The sequence below is a fragment of the Dermacentor albipictus genome, chromosome 1 (assembly GCF_038994185.2).
Source record: "Dermacentor albipictus isolate Rhodes 1998 colony chromosome 1, USDA_Dalb.pri_finalv2, whole genome shotgun sequence".
NCBI lineage: Eukaryota > Metazoa > Arthropoda > Arachnida > Ixodida > Ixodidae > Dermacentor > Dermacentor albipictus.
Genome location: NC_091821.1, coordinates 101,808,406 through 101,821,896, shown reverse-complemented (window position 1 = coordinate 101,821,896; position 13,491 = coordinate 101,808,406). Strand labels below are relative to the sequence as shown.

At 44.6% G+C, this 13,491-nt stretch overlaps 1 protein-coding gene across 4 annotated transcripts in view; it reads right to left on the bottom strand.

Moving 5' to 3' along the window:
• Nucleotides 1–4,047: 4,047 nt before the first annotated feature.
• The window catches only part of LOC135906157 (large proline-rich protein BAG6), a 231,625-nt gene continuing 222,181 nt past the window's right edge, over nucleotides 4,048–13,491 (bottom strand). For all 4 annotated transcript variants that reach the window (XM_065437392.1, XM_065437393.1, XM_065437391.1 and 1 more), the window contains one exon: nucleotides 4,048–6,719. In XM_065437392.1, coding sequence (XP_065293464.1) covers nucleotides 6,456–6,719 — 264 coding nt within the window. In that variant the 3' untranslated portion in view covers nucleotides 4,048–6,455. The remainder of the gene's footprint in view (nucleotides 6,720–13,491) is intronic.

Sequence of the window (13,491 nt, the reverse complement as noted above, 5' to 3'; positions counted from 1 at the left end):
TTCAGTAACCACTTTAAGAACTTCGTCAATCTTAGGCCCCGGATTTTCCTCCACATCTCCACTCAGTTGTAATAGCAAACACACAACATGCAATGATTCACAGCAACAGCGGAAAAGACAGCCGGGGCTTGGCAGCACTACTAACCCAACAGAGCTGGTTCTCAAGCATTTAGAAAAGGACCATTTATCACCAACCTGTATGAAGACGAACAAAGGTTTGAGCATTGCGTCTCAGATGGTGCCACCAAGCCCACTGAAGTCGGCGCGCCGTAGGCTCTCACTTTTATACTGTCTCGACATTGTCGCCGTCGTCGCCGGTGCGCTGAAAGGACGGTCCATCTCCCATGATGCCTCGGGTGGTGAGTCAGTCGACTCGACAACGTGCGGAATCGGAGCAGCGTAGGGCACATGTAGGCATGGTACTGATGACGTCGTCGAAGGAAGATGTTCAATCAGTATCGGAAGGCCATCGCCGATGCGCACTTGCCCTTGCACGAACACCTGTATGAAGACGAACAAAGGTTTGAGCATTGCGTCTCGGATAGTGCCACCAAGCCCACTGAAGTCGGTGCGCCGTAGGCTCTCAGTTTTATACTGTCTCGACGTTGTCGCCGTCGTCGCCGGTGCGCAGAAAGGACGGTCCATCTCCCATGATGCCTTGGGTGGTGGCTGTTATTACAGCCATATGTAAAAATAAGTTTGGATGACTTTTTTGTTATGTTTTGTTATTGACATTGAAACTGTTTTATCAAAGTTGATGGCCATTTGCCAGTTTTCACACCATTGGGCTATCAAAGCAAAATCCTTGTTAAGACTAATTTAATCTTGTCGGTTTAGTACTTCTCTATACAGGACGCAGTTGTCTGCAAATAACCTAATCTTGGATTCAACCCAACTACTTAGGTTATGAACAAAAAGAATAGGATAAGGGCCAAAACAGAACCCTGGGGTACACCCCTAAGTACTGGCACAATTTCGGAAGTGTGGGCGTCTAACTGAACAAACTGGCGGCAGTCAGATAAATAATTGCTAATCCAACAAAAAATTGGCCCACCTCCTATATATGTTTAAGCTTTAGTAGTAGTTTAGCATGGAATACACGATCAAAGGCCTTTGAGAAGTCTAGGTAAATTACATCTATTTGTTTTTGGTCGTTAATTGTTTTGGCAAAATCATGTAGGACCTCAACAAGTTTGATAACGGTAGACAGACCAGTGCTGAAGCCATGTTGGTAGGGGTGACGGACATTATTTACCTCAATGAACTCTAACCGATTTTAAAATATGTTCAACGATTTTATAGCATGTACAGTCGCGGACAGAATATTACGGACCATGAAGTCCAAGAAAAAGTTGAATATCTCCGCAACCTCACAACGCAATCTGGTATTTGCATTTTGGACCTCGACTAGAATATGCTAACAACGTTGTCGTGGGCAGTTTTACTGGTTACTGCTACAGGCTGCTTGGGAATTGAACATTTTCGGAGATCCCGTGGTCCATTTTATTCTGTCCGCGACTGTACATATGGGAGAAATAGGCCTATGATTTGACTGACAAGCGGTATCACCAGATTTGTAGACTGGCACTATTTTATAGCGATTTTCCATTCTGCTGAAAGGCATTGTTCGGAGATTGATTTATTGTACACAAGGCATAAGTATTTGCTTACAGGCTTGGCATAATGTTTCGGGAAACAGTTTGGGATTCTGTCTGGACCGTTGCACTTTTTATCGTCTAAATTTAATAGAACACACCTGCTTTGATTACGACTGAAGCGCTCAGCGCCTTGTTTTGCTCTATTTTCAGGCCTGTAAGTGTGCCTAATGCCATTGTCAAGGGCAAATACAAAATGGAAGAATGCGTTAAACGCTTCTGCTTGTTTCTTTTCTTCTGTCGGTGACAACGGTTTTGAAGGGTTATCTTTCTGCCTAACATAACGGCAGAATTTCTGGGGCGAGCCTTTGATAAAATCGATAAGCGTTGTACTGCAGAAGCGCAGTTTTTTTTTTACATTGGTTTTTTTCCTTTAGCAGTCTGCTTAACGAATTTATTTTTTGGCAGAAGTCTGGAACTGGGCATACTTTGTTAGATTTCCTCAACCTTTTTATTCTGCGTATTAAATGAATTACATCGTGTGTTATCTATGGGGTGTGCTTATTAAGTGTTTTTATATTTGTGGGACAAATTGCTTCAAACAGTGCATAACATCTGCTTTAAACGGCAACCAAATTTTGTCAATGCTGGCCGAGCCCTCCGAGAGTAGCTCGTGGAAGTCGTAGTACTCGTGTGCGAGGCAAGTCATAATAGCATCATCTGCTTTGTTAAATGCGCACACACACTTTCTAGTACTACGTCGGCGGATACGATTTGGAATAGTTAGCGTGCAAAGAACCATGTCATGATTTGATAGTCCTTCAAGAATATTGACTTTATTCCTTTCGAAAAGAAATTGGTCATGAAAATAATGTCCAAGATACAGCTTGAAGTGCCCTGCACACAGGTAGGCTTGGGTACAATTTGGGTCAGGTTGAAGGTAAACAGAAAACTCTGCAAGGTATTAATACATTGGATGGGAAATGCCAGTTAATATCTTAATATCCACAACTTATTAATAGTTAATACAGTAAAAGCTCGTTAATTCGAACCGCTAGGGGAAGCCGCTTGAGTTCGAGTTAACGAAAGTTCGAACTAACGAAAGTGAAGGAAAGCAACAGTACACTGCGATTTGGAAGCAGTAGGGCATGTCAGAAAGTGATGGCGTTTGCTGCGGGCACACGCCATCTTCAAGTCGAAGCTCTGGGTCCGACTGTGCCCCACCACCGATGTCCACCGAAACGAACGTTAGCCGAGGCTTAACACCATCACAATGAATCGCGATGGCCGATACCTCCTAATCTGAAAACAGAGGTGCACAACCGATGAAGACTGCCAAGGCAAAGACGCTGAACATGTGAAGGTGGCGAAGGCCCTGATTCGTTGGTCCTTGATTGCAAGCGCAGCTGCGACGTACTTGATTCGCTGTGTTTTGGCGCTGGCCGTGCCATCTCCGCACAACATTAGCAGCTGTACAAGATTTGTAAAGCCTCCGAGATTCGCAACGGGCAAGAAGTCTCGGAGGTTACGTAGAACGGAGAGGCGGCAGCCGCCGCTGGCTTCTGGCTGACCCCGCGCAGGTTAGATTTTTTTCTGATTTTGCCTTCTCTCGCCGTTCTCTCCGTTTCGGAGGCAATACAGCCTTGTGTGTAGGCAGTAGGCGTGTTTATCTGGCCGTGTGCCAGGCGAGCGTAGTTCGAATTATCCGTGAGGGAACCTTCTCGCGTTCGAATTAACGCACTTTTTTATACATAGACTTCTGTGGAGCTTGGCCGGACCAAATCGTACAGTTCGAATTATCCATAAATTCGAATTACTGAAGTTCGAATTAACGAGCTTTCACTGTATCCACAATAATACCTTGAGCTGCAAGCAAACGAATATTCATTTTGCTGCAACTGATATTGTCTTGGACCTTGTATTTTCTGTTTTGTTACAAAAGAATGCTCATTAAAATGAATCATGGCCAACCAAATTTTAGATTTACATGGTTATATCTAATTAACAATGTTATATTGAGGATTGATCGTTAAATGGTCCTGCAATATAAATGCTGTCACTGTTTTGTCTGCTTTCACTTAATTAGAACTGCTAAGATTTTCTTGGCAAGTAGAAGTTCTTGTTACTTGGATTGCTTGTTCTTCGAAAACTGCAGCACATCAGATGCAGAACAGAACAAGCATTCCACTAATCGACATTTATTAGGCACGTCTTGTGAAGAACCATGGTACAGCATTTGTCCCAGGCTACAGTCTGGCTCTGTACGTGGCCTGGCCTGTCCGACAAAAAGATACGGTGGCCCAGGCCTGAATCAAGAAGTCCAGCTTCCCGAGCTCAGTCCATGGATCAGGCCAAATACAGGTCTTTGGGCTACTCAAGGCACATGCACACCTATAGTGTACATTCTATACTGTGCATTAGTGCAGATGCACAGAATTCACATCAGGCCAAGTACTCTCATAAAATGTTTATTTTTCTTGTAATGGTGATGCCAAAAAACAGTCACAATGCACAGACATTTTTTTTCTCACAAATTTCTCCTTCAAAACCTCAAACCGTCTATACATACATATGCTAACATAACACAAAATGTAGGAATGTGTCGATCATCTCATCAACACTTTAAACATTAAAACCCCACAGTCAATGCACATCTTTGGGTGGGTCACAGTTTCCAAACAACCTGCACATTTATCCCTGCACAACATACAAGGTAAATGAATTCAATTAGACTACAGTTAATAATTTTTATACACTGTGTTTGAATTCGCACAAGCTAGTAATGTAAACAGCAAAATCCTGGGCATAAATCTGTTAACCTGCTGGAGTGCAGTCCACTACATATTTTCATTTTTTTATCACACACTACATCTGAAAATACATGGTTAATGGCACAGAATGCATAAAAAAGTGGCTTTCTTTAGTTTTTCATTTGTGCCAATCAAACAATGAAATACAAATTAATGGAAGCTTTCAATTTACTTGAATTTCAGCGATCACTGCTATATAGTGTGTCCCAGCCAACGTTAGTGAAGCTGTGTTGTAAACAACTGGTACATTATGGGACTATGGAATCTGCAGTGTTTGGTCATCAGTATTCTTCCACCTATGATTTGTGTGCACTAATTACACGGGAAATTACAGAAGTTTTTATTTTTGAATTGTGGGTGCGATTTCTGACGGGAAAACTGTTATACCGGCACGAATCAACCCCTTGATTCATTTTTAGCGTGCTATGTTTGGTGTAATTATTTCTTTCTGTACTTTACTCAGTTTGTGAATTACGAAAAGTGCCAGGTAATCATGAGCCTGCGTGCTGTGACACCAGCGATCCCAAAAGTGATTTGAAGGAACTAACTCCACTCACTGCTTGACTTGGTTACTGCCTGGAAGTGGCAAGCTGTCGGCAAGCGGAAGTGGCAAGCTGTCGGTTCCTGCTAATTGTGAGCTGCATGTTGCACATGATGATTGCAGTCCACGTAATGACCTAGTTACTGCATAAGGTGATGAGCAAAGTTGGTTCCTAGAAATAACTCTGGGGACAGCTGGTGTCACTGTGTATGAGCGTGTAATCACGCGGCACTTTTTCTATTTTGTGTGCTACATATAAAACACTGAAAAAATAATTACATAGGACATAGCGGGCTGATAACGACTGAAGGTTCCTTCTTTTTTTATGACGGAATAACAGTTTTCTCATCGCAACTCGCCATTATTTCAAAATTTAGACTAGTTTAATTCATCTTTTTTAATTGGCCAGGTCATTATTACACAAAAATTCTGGTGGTGGAAGATGACTGAGCAGCGTAGGTCTCACATCGTACATCGTGCCAGCTATATATTTTTTTTAACAACTTCAGCTGGGACACTCTGTATAGACTTGCAATAACAGCCAATTTTTTGTGTGAGCCAGAATTTAGCATAGAGGATGCACGAGGAGCAGGAAGCAACGAAACTACAAGAAAACTTTGAATGACTCTGGGTGCACACACGAGTTGTTGCAGCAGTACAGCTATGGATGCACAGCAAGTAAAAAGCACCGCTGATGAAATTCACTGCTTGAAGCATTGTAACATTTAAGTGCTGAGAAAGCAGCACTCATTTTGTGCTACTTAGATTTCAACATGGGTATGAATGTTGCATGCAATGAGGAGCACGATAAGCATACCTTTCCTGCTACTGTAGTATACCCAGCCTTGCTTCAGCATTGGCTGTTCAACATAAGGTTGGAGCTCGCACAGGAAATATGCATGGCAATTAGATGTGATGGAAATATCAGCCCTTCTGGATTGATTATGAAAGTTTTTTTGGGTTGGCTTTCCTTAATTCTGAGTCGGAAGTTAAAAGGTTTGGCCCTCAAGCAAACATGTACAGTCATCCAAAAACTTGAATTTTATAGCAATGTTAATAACTGGGGCAAAGTTTCTTTGCATATTTCAAATTTAAAGGTACTCTATGCTCTTACACAATGGTAACTGCCTCACCCCACTGAAATCTAGAGGAGAATTTAGCTGTCGCTTCCAGCGCTTCTTGCTTGTGAAGGTAGGCGACAAATCACACCGCAATCACGAATATGGGAGAAAAAATTGAAAACTTATGTGCAGAGCAGCTCTACATATTCCTATGACAGCCTTACAATGCCCACAGTGACACTGGTGCCATTTATTTCCAAGTGAGGCCCTGCCTCTGGATTTCGATGACCAGAGAAAGTGGCATTTCCACCAGCGGCAGCACAAGTTGCATGAGCAAGGTGGCATTACAGACGCAACTTGCACATGTAGCTTGTACCCTTGTGGGTCAAGAAGGCCACTAAGGGCAGTGGCATTCCCCCCCTTCTTATATCCCCGTTTCCCTGATATCCTATGGGTCTGCACTATAGTAAAACTTGTGCGCATTAGGGAAGCGGTCAGCCCGAAAATCTGGGTCAGAGGAGAGTCGCTCTCGCACAGCTTGTCGCAACTGCAGCTTGTGAGCAGCCTGAAGAGCGGGGTTCTGGCGTGCCTCGGTCAAGAATGCCTCCATGCCATTACGTGGGGCCCGCACACCTGCACGCTGCACAGCACGCTGCAATGCCTCGGTCAAGGAGCCTGCGTTCTCAGCTGCTGCACCACTGCCATTCATGATCTGCAAGCACAAAACAGCACGCTGTTTCAGCATCGCTGCATAGGGTGGAGCTTTTGTCAAGTTGCCCATTTTATTCAACATCATATTCAACTTCTGAAACATGCATTTATTAGGGTTGTAGCAAAATCATGTCTTGTAGCAAAGTATGTGCAATGCAACAAATTTTGGAGCATGTTTGATTCGCAGGACCGAAAATGTCACATGAGGTTCGCAGTCAGCCAATAGACCTTTCAAAGTTGCACACACATCTGAGAGGGCGGCCCTGTTAGGTGCCCAAATATAGAATGTGCAGGCTGAAGCTCATTACAGTTTGTTGTGAATTTGCTCAACCTCAAGCATTTTTGTGCAAGGTTATTACAGCTATACACAGTGCTCAACAAATGAGGCATGACAATCCACATTATATGTGGCCTTAAGCACATTTTGCATCTTACATATAGTGCTTGATTTTTCCCCCTCCAGTTTTAATAAAAGGCACGTAGACTTTACCAAAGTGAAAATGCATAGAATTTCAGCTTCATTATTTAACACTGCACACCTGTCTTTACCATGATCTTTATTTATTTCAGCACTTAGCCTTTGCATAGCACCGTCATGCTCTCAGATTTGCATTAATTCATGCTGTGTTGACACCATGTAAAGTAATTCAAAGTTGTGAGAGGATGTAACTGTGTACACATGTCAATAAAACAATTGTCTCCATCCCGAGAACAGAGGTTGGTCAGTTACCTCATCACAAATGTTGTACGTGCCAAATGTTTCATAATACTATCATGTTTAACTCTTTCATTAACGCTAGAAATGTGCTCATATTTGGTGCTTTTATGTTGCAACATATTTCTAGCAGTATTAGTCACAACATACACCTTTGACGCATTAAACAGTACCCTGATCATTGGTGTTTTGAATGGAAGAAAAACATAATTTGCACAAAGAAGCACCTCAAGGAGCATTATTGAAAATAATAATTTGCTATTTTTAGTAAAGTATGCGAGTAAAAAAAAAAGTGAAATATACAAGTGAAATATACACTACAGCTTGGTTTCGTTATTGCTGCGCGACTACAGCATCACTTCTTTATTGTTGAGTGCGTGCCTTGGCAGCACATGTGCAAACCACGCTTTGCGAAGTGCATCTTTTTTATTCCGCATTGAAGGACCAAGATGTCCGGACCACGAAAACAGTACTCTGCTGCATTCAAGAGAAAGGTTATTTTAGCCGCACAGGACATCGGCAACAGTGCGGCCGGGAGGCAGTTTGGCGTCAACGAGGGAAGCATTCGTGGATGGCGTCGACAGAAGGAAGCCCTTTTCGCGTGCAGCGAAACACGAAGAAGCTTTCGCTGCCTGAAGAGTGGGACGTTCCCGGAAATTTAACTCCCCCCGACGGAGTTTGTACGACAACAGCGAGCCGCGCATCTAGCTGTGAGCGTGGAGCTTATGCAGGCAAAAGCTAAGGAGCTTGCAAGAGAAAATGGGCTACTGAGCTCCGCCTTCAAAGTGAGCAAGCACTGGATTTATCGCTACACGTGCGCCATGCTGGTTTTTCATTACGCCACCGAACTTTGATTTTGCAAAAGCTGCCCGAATCGTTCGAAGAGCTGCTTGTGGCTTTCCAGCGCCATATTATTTCGCTGCGCAAGTCCAAGAACTTCCAGCTAGGGCAAATCGGCAATGCTGACTAAACGCCGCTTTATCTGGATATGCCACTGCCCCTCACCATGCACGAAAAGGGCTCTAAACAAGTTTGTCTGGTCCACTGGCAATGAGAAAACACGAGTTACCGCCATGTTGTCGTGCACGGCAGATGGACACAAGCTTCTGCCCTATGTCGTCTTTGAGAGCAAGACAGTGCCTAAAGGCGAGGAGCTGCTAAAAAATGTGGTTGTGAGATGCCATGAGAAAGGCTGGATGAACAAGAATCTTGTGCTCGACTGGATAAAGTCCGTCTGGTGTAGGCAGCCCGGTGCACTGTTGTTGTTCGCGTCCATCCTCATGCTGGACTTATTTCGTTGCCATTTGGCAGACTCAGTGAAGAAGCTGTTACGTGAATCCGGCACTGAACTCGTCGTTATCCCGGGTGGGATGATGTCTCAGCTGCAGCCTTTAGATGTTTGCGTGAACAAGCCGTTAAAGGATGCGGTCAAGCGGTGTTACGCAGATTGTACGAGCTCAGGTGAGCCTGCAGAGACACCGACCGGGCGGCTGAAGCGGGCTTCGCCAGCCGCACTATGCAAGTGGATTGTGGATGCATGGGCCAGCATACCAGAGGACCTTGTGCGTTGTGCATTCAAGAAGTGCGGCATCTCAAACGCGCTTGATGGCACAGAGGATGAGTACCTCTGGGAAGATATGTCAGTCAAAGAACTATCTGAAGAGAGCGCAGTTGAGGAAGACAGTGATTAAAGTGCGGAGTGCAATTTAAATAAATGCTTTCCTCGCGTTTTCCTAACTGGTATTATACGAGGATAAACTTTTTTTTCCATTTCACATCCCAAAAGTTTCACCTCATGCTACATACAGGTTCGTATATACACGGGTTTTTACGGTAATTGATTATTGTGTTTGATCAGTTTTTCTGTGCAAGCAAGCTGGTCTAGTCATGCACCTTGAACTGGCGCTAGAGCCTTCACATGCTTTCTACAGTATATGTACAGTAATGAATATGGACATTTCCACAGGCGATGTTCAAGTCCAGCTTCTGCCAAAGGTTAGTTTGAAATCGACTGCATGTTCTTTTGAGAGTGAAAACTGCACGCAATGGGAAGGATTGGTTGAAATAAGTTGTACATACAATGTCGAAATGTTCATAATAAAAGCAACCCGGGGGTGAAAAGAAAATGAAGTTGCACTTGATGTTAGCCAGCACAATCATCGAGACACGCATACCTGGGCACGTACCAATTTTTGAGACATCGTTAAAACAGCGTAGACATCAGATAAAAAAATTGGACAACTCGGCAGAAGCTTCTGTGTCTTCACTGCTGTTGTCATCAAAAAGTTATGCTGTTGAGTTCACCAAAGCTAATATTTTGGGTTGTTTGATTGGGTAAGTACTAGAAGCACTAAATAAAAATAAAAAGCTGCATATTTTCTTTGCATGTTCACTACTACACTTGCCAATTAGCACATTTTTCAGCTGGCAAGAATATAAAGTTAAACCTCAACATAATGAAGTCGGTAAAATTGGCAATTTGCTTCATTATATTGCGATTTCGTTCTATTTAAATATGACTTTTTATGCAAATAAGTACAGTCGCTGATTGATTTTACTAACACTGAAAGGGGCTGCAGAATTTTCCGAATTATCAAGCAATCGAAAAAAGTGAATTTGAATGAGAAAACAATTCATTTGATAAATTTGGGAGTTGGCGACAAATGATTCGATTCCATGCCACATACGTTGACAATATCTTCTCGACGGTATGAATTAAGCGAAGCCAGCCATGCTTTCGCATGCACTCTGCCCCCATGGCTGATAGCGTCTTCTGCAATGCGAGACACTAATAGGAAAAGCGGCAGCAGCATGAGCGAATGCTTTGTTCGCTGCTCGCTTCAAAGGGTCACCAAAACTAGAGATTACGCAACCTCCAATACTAAATGCGAGGGAAGACAGCTTAAGTGGTGCCATGTTGCAATGGCACGCCACTCTTTGCACATGCAGCAGATTACCTCTAAAGCAGGGTGTGCGGAGGCGGATGCAGATGCGCTCAGTCACGCTTACAGCCATGCACAGCCAAGGCCGAGACACTCGAGACATGCGTCAGATATCGAAACACGCCCAAACTTGCCCCTCACTGTGCCCCTCACTGTGCCCCTCCCCCGCCCCCTCGTGCGCGCTTGATCGCGTTACTCTGAGTTCGCTCTCCTCCTTTTCTCTTTGCTCGCGCAGGAAGGTGGCACATGTAAAGCCACCATCTTTCTTGTGTCACCCTTGCACTTGGACTTTATATGGAACATGATGCAGCTCCACTTCGGTGGTCACTCTTGTGGCACCACAGGCGACTTGAGAGGTGCGTTTGCAAGCAGCCTCTTGTAACTCAATCATTTGACCATCTGCGTCCACAGAAGTTTCTATTTATTGTCTCAGCTTTCCTTTGCCACGGCAGTGAAATTTCGTTATATTTAAATCACTTACAAACACACTTCGTTATACTGAGGTCCTAAATGCATGGTGTTCTATGTACAAGATGTTAGAAAAAGTTAAATACTTCGTTATATCGAGAAAATCATTATATTGAGGTTTAACTGTATTCCCTTACATTATGTACATGGTGCAGATTCACACTATGCAACAAACTTGCACATGGGATGCCAAGGCATATTTACATTTGTTGCTTTGCTGTCGCCTGATGTGCACGCAGTGACGAAGCTCTGTGCACCTCCGCACAGTACATAACATAACATTGTGCCTCTTGTCACAGGCTGCAGTCAGTGATGGTGCAAGACAATCTGCAAAGTCGCAGCTCCACACCTTTGTTCACTTATTTATCTACTTCAAGTGTTATCATTGCGAGAATGTATTTATGTGTTACCACCAGGTTTAAAAGAGGCACACAGTTGCAGTATGATTGTTTGTAAATAAAAACCCATCCTTATACGGTGGTGGTGCAAGACAGGTCTCTGTATCCTCACTGTGTGCATTCTGTCAGGCCTATGGTGATGTGAAGCACTTTCTGTTAAATTGCCCCGGTCTGGCTGAACACTGTGAGGTGCTTTTAACGGTCTTAAGCGTTGGGCAGTACGACATGCTACCATCAGAGGCGTAGCCGGGGGGGGGGGAGGGGCTTATGGGGTTTCAGCCCCCCCCCCCCCGAAATTTTTTCGCACTGTCCATGCACCGTCGACCAAAGCAACCCCCGGCGCAGGAAATCATTCTGGATTTTGCTTAGAACGTATTTTTCATGCTCGAAAAGCCATCTCACCGAAAAAATTGCGAACTCGGGCTGGATTTCGCGGCAACGCCCATGCCCCGGGAGTCACATAACGCAAGCAGCCCCATCCGAGCACTAAGTTTCAAGGACGTTTTGATGGCGAACGGGCTCGCCACGGCATCTCACGGAGGCTGCGGAATCTACACTCTATCATGGAATCTACGGAGCGCGTGGATGTCCATTCCGAAACTTTATGGGTATAAAGTTCTCATAAACTTTTGATCTCAAAGGTGCATTGACATTTCCAAACGTGTGCTTTAGATTTTTCAATTGCGTAACTTTGTAAGTTTAATGTTCCCATAAATATTTGACGCCAAAGGTGCATTAACTTTTCCAAAGTCGCACATCGGGCCATACAACGAGACTAGCCAAATCAACGCACTATCAGACAAGCTGACAAAGCCCGCAGCTAGGCCCGATGAGACGAAGCGTTGTGGTGGTTCATTCGTGCCGTCATGTCACATAAAAAATATCAATTTTTTTTTCACCTGCGCCAAAGCATCCAGTGAAGACACTAAAGCCAGCCAAGGTAACTACGTTCTTATTTATTTTTTCTACTATGACTTTTAATCGCGAAGACCACGTTGAGCCTCTTCAATTTTGTTGTTCTCGCTCCCCTACCCGGGGGCTGCCAGAGCCAGCCAGACCGCACGCGTTTTTCTCGTGTTGCCCCGACCACCGCACGGCGCACTTCTGTGCACCTTCGGTTTTCTCTGGCCGAGTGCATTTTCGCCTGGCAGAGTTTTTGGACGCTTTCTAGCTAGCAGACGAGAAAAAAAAAAACAATGGTCGCTCGCCGCCATCAATGTGGGGACTCGACGGATTGCACCGCGTTCGCTTGAGCGCAACCTCTCCAGAAAGTCTTGTCTCGCCAGTGTAAAATACCGAGCAGTATTCACATGATTCTTGGTGAACCAAACGTTACGTGTTTTCTTCGATATTCCTTTAATAGCCACATTAGTTGCCCAAAGTAGGCATTCGATTGTCACCAACATACTTTCCTTTGCGTATTTTTTTTCGTTACGGTTCCCCCGCCCCACAAAAGGGAAAAAAAAAAAAAATGTTGCGGCGCAGCGAATTGTCGCATGGTGAAAGTTCTATTTTGTTACTTCTTTTGCGGAAAGTAATGGACCATGGGACGCTTCAGCTGCCGGATGCTCATTATATTATTGCGATAGCAATTATATGGAGACTCTAGGCGCATTCCTGCCGTCGCCCTCATATTCCGCATAAAGTCTAAGGGCGATAACATCGTGACCGCGCGCCGCATGCTATATGTGCGAGTGAAAGCGTGTGTGTGTGGGGGGGGGGGAGGATGGGTGAGCCGATGATGGTGGCTCAGTCTTGTGTGCGCAAAGAAGAAAAGCGGGGAGCAAGCGCGCCGCGCCTTCCGTCGCGCGTGATACATCGGGGGGAGTGGATGGAACTGGGGCGGGATCTAGGCAGTGGCGTAGCTAGGTCGTCTGGCACCCGGGGTCCATAGGTCTTCTGTCACCCCCCTCCCCGGGTGTAGCCGGCGGAAAGAGGGGTGTCTTCAGACGTATATGACACAGTTTATGACTCACGTATATGACTCAGTGGCCCCTTGCAGCTGGGGCCCACGGCCCCCCGGCCCCCCTTGTTGCTACGCCACTGGATCTAGGATTCTGTGAATCTGTGATTGCGCAACATGTTTATTTGCCTTGTTTGACCCATTATATACCATGACTTTTTCTTAGATACGTAGATTTATTGGAAACTTATACGTATGTTTAGATATCTTGTTGCGAGGTTTTGTGTATACGTGCAGTGAACTTTGCTTCCAGTGGCAATTTTTTGCCCTTTATCAAGCTGTATCTT